The following is a 22487-nucleotide window of genomic DNA, read 5'->3' as shown; positions in this document are numbered from 1 at the left end:
AATCAATAAATGGGCATAGGAATAAACAGATACTTCATAGAAGAATAAATATGATCTGTCAATAAATATATAAAAAAAATGTTCAACATCTCTACCAATTAGAGAAATGCAAATCAAAACTACTCTGAGATTCCATCTCACTCCAGTCAGAACGGCAATTATCAAAAATAAAAGTAACAAGAAATGTTGGCCAGGATGTGTGGGGGGTGAAGAGTACACTCAAACATTGCTGATGGGACTGCAAATTGGTGCAATCACTCTGGAAAGCAGTATGGAGATTCCTCTGAAAAGTTGGAATGGAACCACCATTTGACCCAATTATCCCACTCCTACTTTTATACCAAAGGACTTAAAATGAGCATACTACAGTGATGCAGCCACGCCAATGTTTATAGCAGCTCAATTCACAATAGCTAAAACTATGAACCAACATAGATGCCCTTCAACAGATGAATGGATAAAGAAAATGTAGTACATATACATAATGGAATATTACTCAGCCTTAAATAAGAATGAAATCATAGCATTGAAGCCAGAATTAGACAGGCAGTTTAGTATAAATAGGTAAATCAAGTTAGGTCAGATCAAGGAGGCCAATTTGAGTGAGTCAGAGAAGTTGGAGATTGCCATTTGAGGGAATGAAATGCCTTCAGAGCCCTCCAACATATCAAGATAACCTGCCCCTGCTCCAATCTGTTGCTAAAGTAACCTATCCCAGGAATTGCCCCTCCCTACATTGAGTTGTAAAGGGTTTTAATTAATGTGTCCTGGGCTGCTCCATCCTATCGGCTCTCCCCCTTCAGCCACTTGTTTCCCACCTTTTGGCCATCCCATCAAGCATCTCCTGGACCTATTCATTTATGCAGGAAAGAGAAAGATAAGGGGAAGAGAGCAGCAGAACAAAGGAAGCCTAGGACATATAAAAAAGGGCATAATGCCTCACTTCTCGTGATACCAAAATACCAGCTATGGACCCTTCTCCCTCCTGGGAGAATCTATGTTACCCCTTTTTAAATAAACCCTGATTTATACGCTTGCCTTGGTGTGCTTCTCTAATATTATACTTCAACAGGATGGAGCTGGAGAATATCATGTAAGTGAAATAAACCAATCCCAAAGAATCAAAGGCTGAATGTTTTCTCTGATATGCAGATGCTAATTCACAATAAGGGGGTGGGGGCTAGGGAAAATAGAGGTACTTTGGATTAGACCAAGGGGAGTGAGTGTAGAGGAGGAGGTATACAGGTAGGAATGATAGTAGAATGAATCAAATATTATCTATATGCATATATGATTACACAACCTGTGTAACTCTATATCATGTACAATGAAAAGAATGAGAAATTAAACTGATGAACCCAGTCTAATTCCACCTTAAGATTGTGAGCCATCTTGTCACAAAGTCATGAAAAGTTAATTTCTGGTTTAGTATAAATTACTGTGATTTCTAAACTTGTTTGGAATTCCTGTCCGTGCCTTGAACTCACCCATGCCTGGCTTTCCCTGACCAGATAACAACACTTTCTGAAACCTCAGTGGCACCTCATAAATTCTGATGCTGGGATCTAAATTTATTCCCTACCTTGAATTGTTAAGCCATGTAGATCATTAAGCTACTATCTGCCTTTGTGTTATGCTTGTCAAAATCCTGTTGTCTGTAAATTCTCAAGACACCTCTTGCCTTTGCAACTTTTTGTGCTATAAAAGTATGCTCCTAAAGAGCTGGGATACTGTTCTCTAGCCCAGAGTTTTCAGACGAGACAGTCCTGGCCAGAATTACAAGTTTGCTTTAATTTGATTTAAAATTGGAGTCAGTGGTTTTCTCTTTACGTCATGGTTTAACAATACTCCATTTATGTATGATGTGTCAAAATGCATTCTATTGTCATATAGAACTAAATAGAACAAATTAAAAAAAAAAGTGGTGCCTACTGGAAGGAAGGTAGTTACTGGGAACATGCCCTTGAAGGGGATATTGGAACCCTAGACCTTTGTCTTTCTCTCTTTCTCTTTGCTTCCTGGCCACCATAAGATGAGCAGCCTCCTCTGTCACATGCTCCTGGCAGCCATAAAGTCCTGCCTTGCAAAAGGATGAAAAGCAATGAAGCCAGCTAACTGTAGACCAAAACCTGTGAAATCATGAGACAAAACAAATCATCTTTTTATGTTGCTTTTCTCAGGTATTTTGTCACAGTAACATAAAACTGATTAACATACTTCTCTAGAAGGATTTTGGAATCTCTCCAGAATATGTTCAGAACATGTCCAAGGGAATCCATATTTAGCTACCACTATGTTCAAGAGAGAAAATTAGGTAAAAATGGGGTATCAGCACATGTGCAGGCAGGAGTAAGACTTGGCATATGTCAGACTGAAGCTGGAACTTTGAAAATCTGCTGAGTGTTGAGGAGATGTGTTACCCATAAATCCAAACTGGAGCCACGTCAAGCTAGCACTCTTCAATGGAGTAAAAAGGCCTCACAGGGAGGGTGGAAATGTTGGTAGTCAGACAGGAAGATGGGGAAAATGTATGGCAAAATTCTGCTAATATGCCATGCATGATGATGCATGTGTGTAACCCCAGTGATTCAGGAGTCTGAGGCAGGATGATTGTAAATTCAAAACCTACCTCAGCAAAAGTGAGGATGGGGATAGTGCTGGGGATGTGACAGCTCAGTGGTCAAGTGTTCCTGAGTTCAATCCCTAGTATCAAAAAGAAAAAAAAAAGTCTGCTACACTAGCTTGTAAGTGAGATTTCTGAATAGCCTCAATCATGGTTGGTCTCAATCCATGAAAATCAGTTAGCTATTCTCAGCAGGAGAAACATAAAAATGACCTGAAAAGTTCTTTCCCCCACCCCCAGAAATATGCCAGGCTCCCCACAAATACTGTTTCCTCTCAAAAAAAGAAAATTTCTGTACAACCTCAAGGAAAGAATCCAATTCTTATTTCCCCCTTTACTACTGAAAGTGTGCTTAATAGAACCGCAAAATGTTGGTTTCCACCCTTGTCCCTCTGAATTAGAATTAGCATTTTAACAAGATCCCTGGGTGATCCCTACATAAAACAGAGAATTATGGAGCCTACAATGAAGATGATGGTGAGGATTAGAAATGCTGTCCTAAGATACACTAGAATCAGCAAAGTTATGAAGGTATTTATATAGTCTAAAAACACTATTCTCTGGCTGTGAACCTTGTAGTTGGGACCAAGAGCCATATTTATCTACTCCTCTAAATTTCCATAGTACACACTGTGTACACACATAGTACACACTATGCCAGTGACATCAAAAGCTACCTGTACTCAACTACCATGCAATCATTTAACAATTATTTCCTGAGCACCTACTAAGGCTAGGCATTATTCTGGGTCCTAGGGAACTCTGGTAAACAATAGAGACCAAACCCTTGTCCTTTGAGGTAACTAAATTCGAGTGAAGAAGATACAATTAATTTTATATAAGGTAGACATAGTGATACTTGGAAAACAAAAAGCATGAAAGAGAGAAGCACACTGTTGTTACTCACTGTAATTTCCTATAGGGTAGGTGAGCCAGGTACACTTCCCTTTTCCCCTCTGGGTCTATTAATGTCCCTTTACTACCATGCTCTGTGCCCCTGCAGATTTAGTAACCCTTATCCTCTGGTTTCTTGTCAGGGTCTGCCAATGGGGAGCACTGGCAGGAAATCAGAGGAGGCCTAAGAATGAGGCCCAGTTCCCTCTCTAAGGTCATTTCAGGTTTGCTGTATTCCTCCACCACTGTAAGGTGATCAGTTCAAGTAACTATCCCCTTCCCTTGTCATTTCAGATCTTTTAAAGTGGTTTATTTATAAATAAACTCTCCTTGAATTATCTTAGAGTGTGGAGGTCCAGTTTCTTAATAGAGAAAGGTGAAACATCATATTTTTCTGTTATTCTCCATACCCAATATTTATATCAAATCTATGGCCTCATACAAGAATGATCATTCCAGAGCTGGAGATGTGGCTCAGCAGTGGAGTGCTTGAGGCCTTGGGTTCAATCCTCAGAAACACAAAATTTAAAAATTTTTTAAAAAGGAAGCAAAAGATGATTATTCCTCATACCTCGTAGATCATTACTGACACTGGATAACATAGTATCTAAATTAACTGCTTTTTGTAAGGTGTAAAAACAACTTAGGGATTTGAACTTATAAAAAAATAAATGGAGGTGATAGTAGAGGATAGGAAAGGTAGTAGAATACAACAGTCACTAATATGGCATTATGTAAAAACATGAATGTGTAACCGATGTGATTCTGCAATCTGTATTTGGGGTAAAAATGGGAGTTCATAACCCACTTGAATCAAATGTATGAAATATGATATGTCAAGAGCTTGGCAATGTTTTGAACAACCAATAAAAAATAAAATAAAGTAAAAGACAGAATGAAAAAAATAAAAATAAATAAATAAATGGAGGTGACAACAAATTTCACAGATGAAAGAGAGAGAGAACACCCAAAATATATGAGGAGTATTAACAAATAACCATGCACATAAAAATTTATACTTCAAAATAAATATGAAACATTATTATGTGACATTCTCAAGGGACAAAGCCTTTTACAGATTATATACTATTATAAAAGTTTTAATATATACAGTCGCCTTTAAAAATACTTTATCTTATGTCTTACCATTTCTTTCTTTTTTCATGTCCATTTTGGATGGCTCTGTTTTAAAAGGTAACACACATAGAAACATGATTATTATTCATATATAACAATTTCCTAAAATTAGTCAGAAAGATGTCTGTAAATAAAAAGACTATATTTAGATATAAAAGGCAGGATAACATCAAACAGTGCCGAATGTGACTTCTGGTCCAGCCCTTCTAGCACACTGTTTGTACCTGAAATCACATCAGACCATTTGGAAACTACTTTTTAAGTGGCTTGTCAAAACCCATAGTTGGGATAATTTTGTGTTGTTTAAACAATAATATTGTCAATAGAGTTATACATTTTTCATAGTTCAATATCTACTCAATTCTCAACATATAGAAATAAATCTAAGAAGTTAGAGGATGAATAAGACTTCAATTTGCCAAAGTTTCTTTTCACAGTAAAAAAAAAGGCTTAAAGAGTTGGGGATGGTGATATGTGCCTATAATCCCAGTGCCTTGGGATGTTCAGGCAGAAGAATCAAAACTTCATAGCAGCCTCCACAACTTAGCAAGGACCTAAACAACCTAGAAAGATCTTGTCTCAAAATAAAAAATAAAAAGGATTGTGGGTATAGCTCAGTGGTAGAATGTCCCTGGGTTCAAACCCCAGTACCTACTCAAAAAAAGTTTTAAAGATAACATCTTTAAATTATGGGCTACCCATTTCATTTAAATTTAACTGAACTGTGCTTTATTTTAACAAGGTTCACTCTATAATATGGAATATTTTATTTGAATTTGATCAATCTGAGTGCCATATAAAAAAAACTTTTTTCAGTGCTGAGGATTAAACCCAGGGTCTTGAACATGCCAGGCAAGCACTCTACCACTGAGCTATAGAAGACATTTGAGTCATACTGATAAAGAATTTGTTTTTTCTGTTTAGTTTTGTTTTGGTACTGGGGATTGAACCCAGGAACACTCAATCACTGAGCCTCATCCCCACTCCTTTTTTATAATTTTTTTTTGAGAAAGGGTCTCACTAAGTTTCTGAGGCTGTGTTTTAGTCAGGTTTTTGCTACTGTGACCAAAAGATCTGATCAGAACAATTGCAAAGGAGGAAAAGTTTATTAGAAGGCTTATAGTTTCAGAGGTATCAGTCCATAGACAGCCAGGTCCCATCCTTGGGGCTTAAGGTGAGGCTGAACATCATGGTGGAAGAGTATGGCAGAAATGAAGCAGCTTGCATGGTGATAAGAAAGCAGAGAGACTCTACTCTCCAGACACAAAGTATATACCCCATATCCACGCCCCCAATGAACCACTTCCTCCAGCCATACTACATCTGCCTCCAGTTACCACTCAATTAACCCTATCAGGGATTAATCCACTGATTAGGTTAAAGCTATAGCCCAGTCATTTCTCCTCCAAAACCTTCTTGCATTGTCTCACATGTAACCTTTTGGGGGATACCACATCTAAACCATAATAGGCAGGCTTTGAACTCGCGATCCTCCTGCCTCTGTCTCTCGAGCAATTGGGATTACAGGTGTGCACCACCATGCCCAGTTTAGAGGAAAGAATTTGTTAAAGCATAATATTTTATTGTGGCATATGAAAAAATTTAGCACAGCTTATTAACTGACCTCACTGCAATATAAACATCACCATTTCTTTTTGTTAATATTGTTGCATTAGTCATTTCTGACAATTTATCATTATTTCCCTTTTAAGTTATAGAGAACCACCACTTTTATTTTCAACTTTTATTATTTTTCCAGCTACTTAAATTTATTCCAGTGAATATAAAAATATGTAGCAAAAAATGGCATTTTAAGGTTTAAACCAAGCTAGTCTTCTTATATTATTAAAAAAGAATGCTTTATTATTAAATATAATTTAATAATTAAAAGGATAAGAATGTTCTACTGGAACCTAATACTCATATTTATCTGTTTTTTCCTCTCAGTTTCTATAGTCCATCAGTATATATTAATTATGCCAGTGCTTATCAAATACTATCCTGCATCCATCCATCCATCTATCCATTCATTCAATAAATATTTTCTGAGGAACTATCTAATGCTAAGCTTTCTTCTGAACACTAGGAAACCATGGCAACAAAGTAGACCAAATCCTTGCCCTTTATAAAGTGTATATTCCAATGAGGGACAACACAACAAACAGTACTATATAAGCTACCAACAAGTGATAGAAAAGTAAAAGGAGACCGTCTTCAATAAATTAAACAAAACCCCAAACTCTGCAAGAGAAACGAATACCAGATTTTAACCTTGCTCTAAAATCAACATGCATTGGTAATGCTGAACAAGGAAAAAGAGAAATATTTTAGGTTTAAAAACATTATAGTACCTTGGCTGAACATAATAAAGCGTCTTTGGTTGACGTTGAATTTAGCATTGCACAGTTGACATATAATAGGCACTCTGTTGTGCAGAGCAGCATGATGGAAGATGGCATAACCTGCTTCATCTGAAACATTGATTGTTGAGCTTGAGGTTTTTCGGCTAAATGTATGGAAAACAGCAGATAACCCTCTTTCTACAGCAGCCTTCAAACCAAATGGGATACTCTAAAATTATTAAGAAGGCCAGAATTAGTTTTTTAAAATTATACCTTAGGTTTGCTTTAAGAAAATAAAAACCAAGATACATTAACAGGATCACATAAATACTGCTCAATTATAGTAGAATTTTCACAAGATCCAAATGAAAATTTCTCACTGGGCAAAGCTTGAAAGTTGTTAGACTATAAAGAAACACTGGGATCTTTTAAAAATAAATATTTGGCTTCCCTTCCCTACCCTCCCTTCCCCCCTTTCTCCTCCTTCCTTCCTTCCTTCTTTCCTTCCTTTTTACCATTTAGGGTAAGTTGTAGATCCTCCTTTGAAAAGAATGAAAACAGGGAAGACAAATATTTTTCTGAAAATACTTTAGAAGCAAATAGAGCTGGGCATGGTGGCATGTGCCTGTAATCCCAGAAGCTTAGGAGGCTATGGCAGGAGGATCACAAGTTCATAGCCAGCCTCAGCAATTTAGTGAGGCCCTAAGCAATTTAGAGAGACCTTGTCTCAAAATAAAAAATAAAATGGGCTGAGGGTATTTCTCAGTGGTTAAGTGCCCCTGGGTTCAAACCCCAGTACAAAACAAAACAAAAAGCAAATAGATCACTGGATTCCTTTTTCTAATTTAAGGAAAATCTAACTTAGATGTCCAGAAACTTGGAATATATAGCTATGGAAATAGTTTGTTTTCTTTGCTCTATGTCTCAAAATGAAGAGTTTAAAATGTCATGCTTTTCTTTTAGACATTCTGACTACTAAATTTTAAAAAATAAACTGGTTATTAAATTTTAAAATTATGGACATTAAAATGAATAAATGGAAAGCAAATACCAGTCTACCTTTGAAGTTGGTGAGCTTCATTGATCAGTTCCAGAAACTGTGTCAAGGTTTGTTAAATAGACATGAGAAATTTAATACAGGCTGTTAGGTTTGTTCCTTGGGTTTCATTTCTAGAATGGAGTCAGGTCCTGACATTTACTAATGTGTGAATTTGGGAAAGATTCTTAACCCTCTACATCTCAAATTTCTTTCTCATTTGTGTAATAGGAATGATAACAAAACTAGCAACTTAAAAAAGTTTCTTTAAAATTTATAATAGTGACAGGCATATAAAATAAGCAATCAATAAATAGTAATCACAATCTAGATCATTAATAGGTTGTTTAATACTATGTTCAAAATTTATAAATCACAAATGTATAGCTACTAAAATATGGAATTTTTATTTTGGATTGAGGAATTTTATTTAGCCTATTATTTATTCCTAAGAAATTTGAGATAATATTTATTGATAACTTCTTATAAAATTATGTGGTAGTTACTTAAATACCTTGCATTTTATAGCTTTTTTGAAGCCAAACTTTTTTTTAAATTGTTCATGTAATTGAGCATCTGTCAGCGGAAGTCTTTTCACTCTTAAAGTGTTCACTATTTCATTTATAGCTCCCCACCACTGTGTCTTATATAATTGTTGATAGAAAATTTCAAGATCAAAATAGATCACATAGTAGCTATAGAAAGAAAAAAGAAAAAAGATGTTTTTTTCTAACTCTGAAATGATTTGCTACTTGTTTCTATGCTGATAAAATATTTTTTATAATAATATAGTTTAAATTGTACTTGATTATAAATATATTAACTACAGTTATTAACCATTATTAACCAAATCTTTATATAAAAAGTTATCTTCCCCATATAGACCCTTTGGATTGACTCTGTCCTTCCCATGTCAGAGATTAGCAGCATTGCTTCAAAGTCAAAACTGATAAAAAGAGTTCCAGGTTTATATTCTGTCTGCTTTTTCTCCTCTAATTTTTTTAACCTAATTATGTCCCATAACCCAATTTTTTCTTTCAAGGGTTAACCTTGAGTCTTACCTAGCATAATGCTTTGGTTAATGACTCCAGTGGCTTTTACCCACTGGAGCATGCTGTAAACTAGAAGAAAGCCCCCAAATCACTGAGTCCCTGGCATATGAGGTTGGGGCTTGTGACAACCTTGGGTCCCTATCACTCTGGAACAGAATGGAATAGTTACCTCGTTCCTGGGATTGCTTATTATCAGAAAACTGGTGGTCTTTTTCCACTTTCCCTTGAGGTACCTTTCTAAACGTCCAGGTTTCAACGTTGAGACCTTTAGGGGTCTAACCCTGTCAGTAAGATGCCTCTTGAGGTTTCCTAGGTTTTTCCTCAAAATGCAACTACTTATTGCTGTTAATACAGTATTCTTGACAGTGACTCCCCTCTCCTTTAGCCCAGGGGCTATCAGTTTTGCTGAGAAATTTGTTCCTAGGGTAGTAAGTTAATGACTATGCTAGGGAAACTCATTGTTTATTGACTTGTAGAGGATAATTGGGCCTAAAGGTTCAGTTACAGGAAGGTTGTAGGCAAGGCTCTGTTATGAATTATTCAGAGGCTCCTAGGCTTTTCCTTGACCTTCACTTCAAATCCAATTTTCTCAACATAAGAGATCTCAGTATATGAATGAAGGTATGTCTGAGGACCTGTTCATTTTATTTGATGGTATCATTCTTTTTATTCACCACTACCTCCCCATAAAAGGAAATTAGACCACAACAATATAAAGGATATCTTAATACACATCTCACAGATATAGTGTCAGACCAGGTAGAGGGGCTTTTCACTTGTCCCTAGGTCCTCACTAGTGTGAAGTGCCTCCCTCATCAATGGGGACTACACTAGCTTATTAGATTCCAGCCTCCAAAATCAAGGAGCAGATATCCCAAATTTTACTTAGATTTGAGGGCTGGTAATCTCTTCAGATGATAGTGGTGATGGGTTCAAGGGCTTTAACTGTATGGTTCAAATGTGCATGCTCAATTTGTATCAGATTTTTAAGCTAAATTTTTAGAAGAGCCCACTTTCCCTTGGTATTGTACAAGCTGATAAAAGAGAATATTACAAACCCCTAAGTGGGTACCCTATGTTCCCAAAGATTGCCTCCATAGATCTAGGTATCAGAAGTCATACTGAGACTGTCCTTGAACTTTGTTTGAACCAGCTTTATCCAGCTCTACATCATCCAATTCCATGAGAATTACAGTGCCAGCAACCTGTCTTTTCATCTGTTTCTTCTGGGGGCTAATGCTGGCTGTTATTGCTATGGGAACAGGTGCTGTTCACCACCTTTAAGACCCTGGTACTCTTAAGATCACTGCTCATGCAATGAAAAGACTTAGAAATTCAACAAACACTAAGGGAACGTGCACCATTTCCTCCTAGAAATTCTGCTTAGTAATCTAATACAAACAAAATATCCAGAACCTGTAGGAATAGCTCCTAGTCCAGAAACTGAAAAAACAACAGATGGTAAAGGTTACTGTACCCTGTGAGCTTTGACCAAGAGAATTTTATAACTCCCAGGGTTGGATGCACAACAGTACACAGTAGGCCAACCATAAGGATGGCCTTAGGCCTTAGCCTAAGCAACTCCATTTTAAAGTGTCACCAAGCACACCTATGGAGCCCTCCAGTATGGCCCCCAGGCACAGATGAGTCACTTCTCTCCATCCTGAAAAACTTGAGTGAAGTCTCTAGCTTGTTACTCTTGCCCTGATAAGAAAAGCAAGAAAATCAGGGTGGGGACCACCAGACCAGATGCTTTAACCTCAGGATGAATAATGTCACTGAGAAATCTGGTAGTAGCTGATAGGATTTGAAAGGGTGGTCAGAAGTCCCAAAATTTAGTAAAAATGATGGAGCAAATGAACAGACATTCAGCCAGCCGACACTGCTGCACACAAGCCTAAGGGCCTGATGAGGTCCTAGACTGACATCCTAGCTCTTCTATCAGCCTGATCCCCTGTGTTGTTCTCACTTCTCTCAAACTCTATAGCAGTCTCTTGACTCTGGTGAGAAGAGGATTTCTCCCTATGACCGCTCCTCAGCCAGCCATCAGCTCCACCCCAGGAGAAGACTGCCTTGGTTCCTGATCTGATCACCATGGTCTGAGTGAGTGTGCATCTGTTGGACTTAAAGCCTAAGGCTTGAGACTTTAGATATGGCACTTGAGCTTAGCATGCAGAGGGAATGTCTGTCATGAGCCTGTCATGATTAAGTGTGTTTACAGTGCTTAGAATTAATCTAGAATTGTTTGCTGGGAACTGATTATGTCTATTGCAGTGCCTAGCATTAAGGATTGTCATTTTCTTGATTAAGAATCTACAGAGTGAAATTTTATTGAGTGATTTGAGTGAATAAAGCTTTGAAAAGGGCAGAAGCACATGGACATTCTTTATTTCTCCCCCTCAGCTGCATAAGTCGCACATTTTGCTCATCACAACAGTAACACTGCACACAAAGAGATGATCATTAGAAGCACAGAAATCCAAGATAGTCAATACTAAAAGGTTAGTGCCTGAATACTTCAGCCAGGTAGCTCTCATATGACTACTGCGTGGTAACATTCTAATGTTCTTACTCAATCCTTAGTGTGATTATCAGCAGGGACTTTAGGAAAGCCTAACTTTAAAAATAATTCCCCCCACTTTTGTCAGACTAGGAATAAGCACTTAGCTGGAGAATATGGTGAGGAGCTTATAATATTACACATTCTGGACACATCTGTCACATTAAGTTAATTTCTAATTCTACTCTCCAACAGTAAAACAGCTTCATGGTGCTGGTATGTTCTCCAAATAGAATTAATTCGCTTCAGGAATTTTCATCTTTACACTTTGTGTTCTCAGCTCTTAAATACTGCCAAATCACTAGATATCTGATTGTATCTCCCTCTTTTTTTTTTTTTTTGATTCTGGTATGATGGGAGAGTCTAAAACGAATGTATGATACAGATGTTTCTGGGTATGACTGCAGGACCAAGTGGAATAAGTTTTATTTTCATAAGAGACCAAGATCCTCCTAAGAAATAAGTTTTTTTTTTTTTTGCAATGGGGTCTCACTAGTTGCCCAGGCTGTTTTCAAAGATTCTGGGCTCAAGTGACCATCCCACCTAGGTCTACTGTCATCCTGAATAAGCTGGGGATATAGGTATGTACCACCCCACCTGGCAGAAACAAATCATTCTGAGGAAAGAGAACATCAGGATTTATGAACTTGGCCAAATAAAAATGCCCCTAGAAACAAAGAAGGGAAAAGATTTTGAGATGGCATGCTTTCAATCATTTGGATTACTCTCTAGTCCATCCCCAATTTAGAATGATTTCCACACTACAGAAAAGAACAACCACAAGAAAAATGACTGAAAAAAGCAGTTTTCCACCAAATTATTAGAGTTTTGATGCAGCACATCTTTGAAACCAATAAATTGGGCAAGGAATTCTTACTTCATTGAATAGGTTTTAACAAGTCTCATAGTCAATGCATTCAACTTCCCAGGCATCAAAAGGAGCTGGCCCTAGAGATGACTCCAGCCCCACAACCAGAAGCTAGGGTGTCAGAGATAACAATGGCATTGTGTTTGCCTTATTGGGGCTTATTGGGCTTTGGAGACCCAGTGGTGGATCACAAGAAGCCAGGGCAGGAAAGGAGGAAATTGAAAATATCTCATGGTAGCTGAGAATACTCACCCATTAGTATATGAGATTCTAGGAATATTTTTATGGGGGTTGGATTTTATAGGGGACTGAGGTCCTCTAGTAATTGGTATTGAGAACAAGAAGATATTATTAGATCTCTCTACTTGTGGGTTCTTCCTTTTACTTCATGCTGGCTGGGGTCAGAAAAAAATAAGCGTATTTTGGTTCTGAAAATTCATATCAGTTAACCTATCATTCACCAACGTTGGTGACCAAACATGCTTTAGTCAGAAACTAGAGAAACAGTTCCACTATGAAATCCCATTGCAACAACATGACAGTCTCTTACAGTGGCAGTATGCATATCTCAACCACACTCCTACACCCAAACAACCTCTCACCAAGTGTAACTTATATCCTACCTGCTTCCCTGTAGTTCCAGGAATGCTGGTGTCCCAGAAGCCTGACAGAACCAGAAGAGTAAAGGTTTACATATAAATGTCTCCAGGCCATTATTCAGCTTGGGAAAAGATAGAGTGTATCAATGGGAGCTCAGTCTGTGAGTCAGAAATTTCACCTGAAGAGAGATGTGCACTACCTGGCTATTCCAGAGGCATGAGATCTGGTATGTGGATTCCATGAATGGTGGAATGACACTCTCAAATAAAAGTGAACATATCCTCAAAAATATCTCCATCCATGTGCTGACCTCCATCCTTCAAAATCATGGAGGACACTAGTCACATGGTCTTTGACTTCAGCTCTAGTTTCATATATTCACCCAGGCAATTCAACAGGAAGATCACCTTTTATCCTTTATCCTGCATTTCCCTATGCCTTAGTTCTCTTATTTTCCTCATTGTCCTGCATCTTGAAACAAATTAATAAACTCTACTTTTACCTCTCCATCTCATTAACTTTTCCCCATATACCCTTCAACTCATGGTAAATACATTCTCTTTGGTTGTTGTTCTTTTTAGTTATACATGACAGTAGAATGTATTTTGACATGTCATACATATATGGAGTATAACTTCCCATTCTTGTGGTTGTATATTATGTGGAGTTATACTGGTTGTGTATTCATATATGAACATAGGAAAGTTATGTCTAATTCATTCTACTGTCTTTCCCATTCCTAACTCTCCTCCCTTCCACTTCATTCATCTCATCCAATCCAATGAACCTCCACTCTCCCCGACCCTTTCCTATTGTGAGTCAGCATCTGCATATCAAAGAGAATATTTGGCCTTTGGTTTTGGGGGGATTGCCTTATTCACTTAGCATGATAATCTCTAGTTTCATCCTTTTACCAGCAAATGCCATAATTTCATTCTTCTTTAAGGCTGAGTAATATTCCATTGTGTATATGTACTGCATTTTCTTTATCCATTCATCTGTTGAAGGGCACCTAAGTTGGTTGCATAGTTTTAGCTATTGTGAATTGAGCTGCTATAAATATTGGCGTGGCTTCATCACTGTAGTATGCTGATTTTAAGTCCTTTGGTATAAAACTAGGAGTGGGATAATTGGGTCAAATGGTGGTTCCATTCCAAGTTTTCAGAGGAATCTCCATACTGCTTTCCAGAGTGATTGCACCAATTTGCAGTCCCATTAGCAATGTATGAATGTACTCCTCCCCCTGACATCCTAGCCAACATTTCTTGTTACTTGTATTTTTGATAATTGCCATTCTGACTAGAGTGAGATGGAATCTCAGAGTAGTTTTGATTTGCATTTCTCTAATTGGTAGAGATGTTGAACATTTTTTCATTATTTGTTGACTGATTGTATTTCTTCTTCTGTGAAGTATCTATTCAGTTCCTATGCCCATTTATTGATTGTGTTATTTGTTTTTGGTGGGTTTTTTTTTTGGTGTGTGTGTTTTAAGTTTTTTGAGTTCTTTATATTTCCTGGAGATTAGTGCTATATCTGAGGTTCATGTGACAAAGATTTTTTTTCCCATTCTGTTACATGTCAATTTTATTTTGTTACACATGGATTTCCAGCACTATTTGTTGGAGAGACTGTCTTTTCTTCACTGTATGTTTATGGTGACTTTGTCTAGTATGAGATAACTGTATTTATGTGGGCTTATCTCTGTGTCTTCTTTTCTATACCATTGGTCTTCATATCTGTTTTGGTGCCAATACCATGCTCCTTTTTGTTGAGAGCCATTTGTAGGCTATGTGTGGACTACATGGGCATCACATCCTAGTGAATAGGAGAATCTGGTGTCTGAGAACTTCTAGTGGAAATTTCCTCCGGCCAAGACTGCCCAGACACATTGTGAGCCCTGTTCAAGCTCTGCCCCAGGTCCCACAGAACCGGAGATGCAGTGACCTGCTGTAGCCACACAGCCTCTCAGAGATGGGTGTTACCTGCTAAGATGCCAATCAACCTGCTGACTGCAAGACATCATAAAACAAGACTCCACCCATGAAACCTTATTCCTGACTTTGAAAAAAAAACATGGATGGGAGTAATTTTTAAATTTTCTAGCTCCAGCTCCTGTTTGGGCTGGATTTATCAAGCACTCTACCTTAAAACTATAATTCTGAATTTTTTTGTCTTTTGTTCTTCACTAATTATATCTGACATTTTCTCTGGTGATTTACACCCTCATGGGCAGAAAGAAGAATCCCCTAGTGAGGTGCTTGCCACTTCCCCATAGTTCTTGTATAGCTCTATAGTATAATTTAAGGTCTGGTATTGTGAAGCCTTCTGCTTCATTTTTCTTGCTAAGGATTGCTTTGGCTTTTCTGGTCCTCTTAATTTTCCAAATGAATTTCATGATGGCTTTTTCTAGTTCTACAAAGAACATCACTGGAATTTTAATAAAAATTGCATTAAATTTGTACAGTGCTTTTGGTAGTATGGCCATCTTGACAATATTAATTCTGCCTATCCAAGAGCATGGGAGATCTTTCCATCTTGTAAAGTCTTCTTCAATTTGTTTCTTTAGTGTTCTGTGGTTTTCATTATAGAGGTCTTTCACCTCTTTTGTTAGATTAATTCCTGAATATTCTATTTTCTTTGAGGTTATTGTGAATGGGATAGTTTTCCTAATTTCTCTTTCAGTTGATTCATCGCTGATGTATAGGATTACAATTGATTTATGGGTGTTAATTTTATATTCTGCTATTTTGCTGAATTAATTTGTGAGTTCTAGAAGTTTTCTGGTGGAATTTTTGGGTCTTCTAAATAGAGAATCATGTGGTCAGCAAATAGGGATAGTTTGAGTTCTTCTTTTCCTATTTTTCTCCCTTTAATTTCTTTCTTTTGTCCAATTGCTCTGGGTAGAGTTTCTAAGACTATATTGAACAGAAGTTGTGAAAAAGGGTATCCCTGACTTATTCGTTTTTACAGGCAATGCTTTCAATTTTTCTCCATATAGAATGATGTTGGCCTTGAATTTAGCATATGTAGCTTTTACAATGTTGATGTATATTCCTATTATCCCTAATTTTTCTAGTGTTTTGAACATGAACTGTTGCTGTATTTTGCCAAATGCTTTTTTGACATCTACTGAGATAGTCATCTGATTCTCGTCTTTAAGTCTATTAACAATGATGGGCCCTCCTCTAGGTCCCTTGCCTGGGCTCCTTGCTGGGGTCCTAGCCCCCACCCCACCCACACCCATCCTGAAGCCCTTCAGGCTGTGCCCTCTTTCAGGCCTCCTGTGGTTTCTGCCTCTCCCAGGTCTGCTTTCCTGATCTCCTTTCCAGGATGCTCACCCATTTCTTCATTTCCTCATGGTGAACCAACCTTGCATCCCTTGGATGAACTACTTGATCATGGTGCACTATCTTTTAAATATGTTTTTATATGCGATTTTCTAGTATTTTATTAAGAGGTTTTACATCTCTGTTTATCAGGGATATTAGTCTGAAATATTCTTTCCTTGATGTGTCTTTGTCTGGTTTTGGTATCAGGGTGATACTAGCTTTATAGAATGAATTTGGAAAGGTTCTGTCCTTTTCTAGTTCATGGAATAATTTGAGGACGATTGGTATTCTTTCTCCTTTGAAAGTCTGATAGAACTCATCTAATAATCCATCTGGTCCTGGGCTTTTCTTTGTTGGTAGACTTTTGATGGTGTCTTCAATTTCATTGCTTGCAATTGATTTATTGAAATTTACTATGTCCTCCTAATTTAATTTGGGTAGGTCATATATCTCTAGAAATTTGTTAAGTACACCCTTTAACCAAAACTCCACTAAAATTCTCTGATTAAATCATCAGTCTGAAATTGACTCAGTATTTTTTTCTCTGTTGCATTTGATGCTTTTTACCTGTTTCCATATTCTTAAAATTCTCCCCATTTGGCTTCCATGCTGTCACACACTCCTGGTTCTCATCTACCTGTATCAGTCCCTCTCAGACTCCTTTGCTCCCTCTTCTCATCTCTCTTAAAAGTTACTATGCTCCAGAGTTCTAGACTTGGTCCTATCCTCTCAACTACCTCCACACCTTCAAACAAACAAAATCTTCTTATATGCTTTTAATTCTCAACCTGTAATCCAAATGTTTCTTCTAAGCTCTAAATCTCATATTTCCAAATTCAGTGTTGAAAGTGTAAAAATTCAAGAACACAGCACATACAAGATCTTAGATATACGGGGAGAAAACATTCCACTTCAAAAAATTGACAGGCATAACAAACTGGTAGAAAAGGATTTTAAACCATATTCTTTTTGGAAATGGAAGTGTTGTATAACAACTCTACTGCTTTCAGTTACTCCAGAGGATTTGCTTCCCATCTCCATTCCAATTTAACCACTATGCTAATTATAAACTCCAAGGATTAACATACAGAATGTATCAAAGTTCAGAAATAACAACAATAACAATACTTTGTTGAGGCAGTATGATGTTGGCCTTGAATGAGGCCCATTATTGTTCTCGGATCACCAACATAAGGTTTTAAGTTAGCCTGAAGCCTTTTGACACTTTCCCTGTTTCCTGCTAATGTACAATATGTGGTTAGTGTGAATAACTACTGAAAGTTCCTTACCTTTTCCCATGAAATTCCATAACTGGTATTGAGTAATATTCTTTGTAGCCTGAATCATCTGCAAACGTATTAGCAGCACAATCCCGTATTTTCTCTAAATTTTTCTAAAATATGAGTTATGTTACTAAGTACATATCTTTAAACAAATTTAAAAATTATGACTACTTTAAATGAAATTGTATACTTATAAATGACAAATTTTTAAGATAGTAGCTTAGAAAATCCTGGTAGTAATAACTGTATGCATCCAATCCCTCCTTTGAGAATGAAGGATACAACACAAAAGGAAAAGAATTATAATAAATTATTAAAATTATAGTAAAGAAGCAATGACAATTGAAATGTGTGATGTCTATATGAAATCTCAGGGGAATAGTTACTATTCCCAAACTAGAAGGTGTCTTTTCTAAGATTAATCTTGGAGGGAAATGGAAGAATTTTAGTCAGTATATTCATAGTTTTCTACTTTAATCTTAACTATTCTGAGACAAATATGTTCCATTGGAAATATGTAATTCTGACAGGATAATAAACATACCTAGTTATTTGTCACTTTATCCCTGACATACAACATAGTTCCTTGGATATTACTTAATTCATGTATGTCAAAATAATGTGTGAAAAAATTAGTGAGTTGTAAGAATAATTACACAGTGCCTGTTCCAACATAAGCTCTTTCTGGTTGAAAAATAGGATAAAAAGAGTTGTAAAACAACAAACCATCTCAGGAATGATAATAATTTAAACCTTAAAATCTTCCAAAGCACTCTCAATTGAAGGGGTACTGATATCAAATTCAATTCCTCCATGAACATGAAAATATTGATTCTCTTTGTAGTGAAAATGCTGGCATTTAAAATCTCGACCATAAATAAATGGAGGCAGTTCTCGCTCGGTCTTGACCTTGTCATCTCCAAAAATGAAAACAAACACAAAAATTTTATTTAAAAAGTTAATAACACATCAACAGTCATATTTGGAAGATCTAAATTTTCTTCATATAAGCAAAGTTAAAAAAATTCCACATGAAATTGAAATTTTGGCAATTACAATTTATAAAATTACTTATGTTCTTTATATACATGACATTAAGAATATATTTATAACATGCATTTTGGTCATTTCTGTAGTTTTAGTTTACAGAGATCTCAAAGGTATTATTCTACTTGCTAATTTCTGTGAATGAGCTCAAGACTGATATTTTACCCCTAATTATCACAAAAGATTGAAATTTGGTGCATTAGAAATCTTTGGTTAAATAAACAAAAAGTTACCTGAGTTAGTTTAGGTAAAAGGAAACACTATAAATAAATAGATGGATATTTCTCAAATGATAAAAATAACCAGCCTATATTTCTGGAAAGTAATGAAACCATACATATAACTTATTTAAAATAACAATTTTCTAAGATAACAGCAAGGATTAGATTTGTTCAATATTCTGACTGAAAAATTAGTGGATGGTTTCATCAATATAAGGTACATAACCCATTTTTTTGGCAGGGGGCCCAGGGATTGAACTCAGGGGCATTCAACCACTGAGTATCCCCAGCTGCTTTTTATATTTTAGAAACAGGTTCTTACTGAATTGCTTAGGGCCTTTCTGTTGCTGAGGCTGGTTTTGAACTCTCTATCCTCCTGCCTCAGTTTCTGGAGCCGCTGGGGTAACAGGCATACGCCACCAAGACCAGCCATGATGCATTTTTTTAAAAATTATTTTTTAGTTGTAGGTGGACACAATATCTTTATTTTATTTATTTGTTTCTATGTGGTGTTGAGGATGGAACCCAGTGCCACACACATTTGAGGCAAACACTCTACAAAATACTTTGCTGTAATCTCTGGTAGGTACAGCTATCAAGATAATTCTGAGCTACAACCCCATAATGCATTTTTTAAAAATATATTTTTACTTGTAGTTGGACACAATACTTTTATTTATTTTTATGTGATGCTGAGAATCAAACCTAGTGCCTCGCACTTGCTAGGCTAGCACTCTACTGCTGAGCCACAACCCCATCCCCTATAATGCACTTTGAGAACACAAAATGCAAAGTATATAAATAATTATGTATGTCACATATTTTTCATTACATTGGAGACATTAAATTTTGTTTTCTTATTCTTAACATTTTACATGCCTAGAACCACATACTTGAAAAAACTGAATTTAAATATATATTTAATGTATATCTTATATTTGACTTTTGGTGATATCTTACCTGAAAAAGGCTGAAGCAGACCATTTAAGTATGGGACTTTCATCTTCTTTTTTAAACTCAGTAAAAACGGAATCAGAAAACATATCAACTTTAGATAGCCTATGCCTCTTCTGACTTCACTTTTCTTCTCAAAGTGTTTTTGAATAAGTTTTTTTTGAAGATACAACCTTTGCTGTAATCTCTGGTAGGTACAGATATCAAGATAATCCTGATTACATTGTATAGCATTGGTAAGCCAATAGGCTGTATCAAATATAAAGACATTTTCATATTGTTGAACTTGTGTGGTACTGAATGTCAACTTTAGCATAATATATTCAGCATATTTCATAAATACAGCTTTTTCTTCAGGACTGTTGGGATCATATGTTGGATCTTCATTCAAGTCTTCATCATAGATTCCATCAAAGTCTGGATCTTTTGTAATATCAGTCACACCTTCACAGAAAAAAAAAAAGAAAAAATTTAAATGGTAAAAATTTCATATGTGGCTTCTGGATAAATACAGCAGATTGTACATATGGTTTCATCTTGAAATCCTGTTAGGATGACAGTAAGGGAATGATAGATGCTAATAAAAAAACACAAGATGAACAGATAACTGAGTGAGTTTCTAAGCTGTGGTTTTGAACTGATAGATAAAATTTCACTAGGCCAAGACTGATTCCCAGTAGTCTGCTCTCAAAAAAAAAGAGTTGACTTCCTATATAGTTCCTGAGAAACCCACTGTAGCGCTGTATTTAAGGCATTGCATAGTTAATTACAAGGTTTGAACCAGTTTCCATTGATGTCAAGAATGGAGGTGCTAGCGGTGTGGTGGCATTTGTGTGGTGGTGTACTTCTGTAATCCCAACTGCTTGGGAGGCTGAGACAGGAGGATTGTGAGTTCAAAGCCAGCCTCAGCAAAAGCAAGGCACTAAGCAACTCATTGAGACTCTGTCTCTAAATAAAATACAAAATAGGGCTGGGAATGTGGCACAGTGGTTGAGAGCCCGAGTTCAATTTCTAGTACCCGCTTGCCCTCAAAAAAAGAATGGAGGTGTTGTTTTCCCAACTAGAATGATGAGGTACAATCATGCTGCAAGCTTGCCACCATACAGCTGCAACTACAAGATTCAATATCAGTTCCTTGAGCATGCCAATGGAGAGGTACTATTACTGTGTGGAAATCCTGATAGAACCCATCCAGCCTTTCTGATACATGAGTAAATCTGGAAAAGTGAGAAAATTAACCACTCCTGCCATGCAAACTTTCACCAACAGGGGACAGGAATCAATAGATGGATAGGCAGTCTTCTCTTCTATCCTGTCTTAATCCATTTGAGCTACTATAACAAAATATAGCACAAATAAGTAGCTTAGAAACATCAAATCTATTTCTAATAGTTCTGGAGGCTGGCAAGTACAAGATGAAGTCATATTTGGTGCCTGGTGAAGGTTCATTTCCTGGTTCATAGATGGTGCATTCTTGCAGGCTAGAAGTGTCATGATATGAGAATAATGTCTTAATTTATTTGCATTTTATTTACATTCCTTAACTGGTTTTGGAGGTCCTGAACTACTGTCAGTGAAAGCATTTCTGGATGAAATTTAACATTTTTAAAGACTGTGGTCATGCCATATTATCTTCATCTACATGATGCCAAAATATTGGTGCCTTTGAGAAGAAAGACCAGACCAATCAAAGAAATGCAAAACCTAACAGAATTCACTGGATATTACTGGCAATGTTTATACTTTAAAAAATATTTTTTTGTAATTGTAGATGAACAGCATGCCTTTATTTTATTTATTTTCATGCAGTGATAAGGATTGAACCCAGTACCTCACATGTGCTAGGCAAGTGCTCTGACACTGAAATGTAGCCCAGCCCTGTTTTGCACTTCTTGACCCTAATCATCCTAATTAAGAACCTGAATAAGGCAGTGTCCTTTAGGTTCCAGATACAGCTAGCTATATTCTTTTAGGGTCCAATGACCCTCCAATTCTAGGTACTTTGTATCTATTCAGATGGTGCTAACACCAGCCAAGAGAGAATTTCTGTCTTAAACTCACTACTCTTAGAACCTACTCTCAACTAAGTTGATTAGCTTGCATAGAAATGAGAGCTATTAGTTATCTCAGCTACCTTTGAGTCATGGAGGTACTTAACATCTCTGTAAACCCAGCCAGTAGCAGGTGAGTTAGGTTTCCTTCCTGTCATTACCCACTTGAACTTCACAGCATTTCAGACATACATACTGTAGTTAATGGTACAGATAGTAAACAAACACCTCTGTGTTTCAGCTTTTGAGATTTAGAGGTGTTGTGTAGTGCTGGAGGTGGTATTTGGGGATGACTACCCAATTGTAGCCATTGTGCTTAGATCCCATAGCAACTGGACACTCGGGGTATTCTAAATGTGGAGCACGATATACAGGAAATTTTAGGTGACCTGCATGTCATGATATTATCTATTATGAAAGCTTCTGTGACACCCTTATTGAGGGGCTTCTCTCTCAGTAAAAATTATTAAATTCCTAGGGGATACTCATG

The 22487-nt window shown here is 36.8% G+C and overlaps 1 protein-coding gene across 1 annotated transcript in view; it reads right to left on the bottom strand.

Annotated features, from left to right (window-relative positions):
* Positions 1-22487, bottom strand: part of Ankar (ankyrin and armadillo repeat containing) — a 73909-nt gene that overhangs the window by 42155 nt on the left and 9267 nt on the right. The window contains exons 3-8 of the mRNA XM_021725761.3: positions 19953-20390; positions 18478-18641; positions 17731-17834; positions 8547-8727; positions 7006-7225; positions 4664-4699 (exon numbers count right to left, since the gene is read on the bottom strand). Of these exons, the coding sequence (XP_021581436.1) occupies positions 4664-4699; positions 7006-7225; positions 8547-8727; positions 17731-17834; positions 18478-18641; positions 19953-20390 (1143 nt within the window). The remainder of the gene's footprint in view (positions 1-4663; positions 4700-7005; positions 7226-8546; positions 8728-17730; positions 17835-18477; positions 18642-19952; positions 20391-22487) is intronic.

This window comes from Ictidomys tridecemlineatus, chromosome 7 (assembly GCF_052094955.1).
Source record: "Ictidomys tridecemlineatus isolate mIctTri1 chromosome 7, mIctTri1.hap1, whole genome shotgun sequence".
NCBI classification, from domain to species: Eukaryota; Metazoa; Chordata; class Mammalia; order Rodentia; family Sciuridae; genus Ictidomys; species Ictidomys tridecemlineatus.
This window is presented reverse-complemented; position numbering and strand designations above follow the sequence as displayed.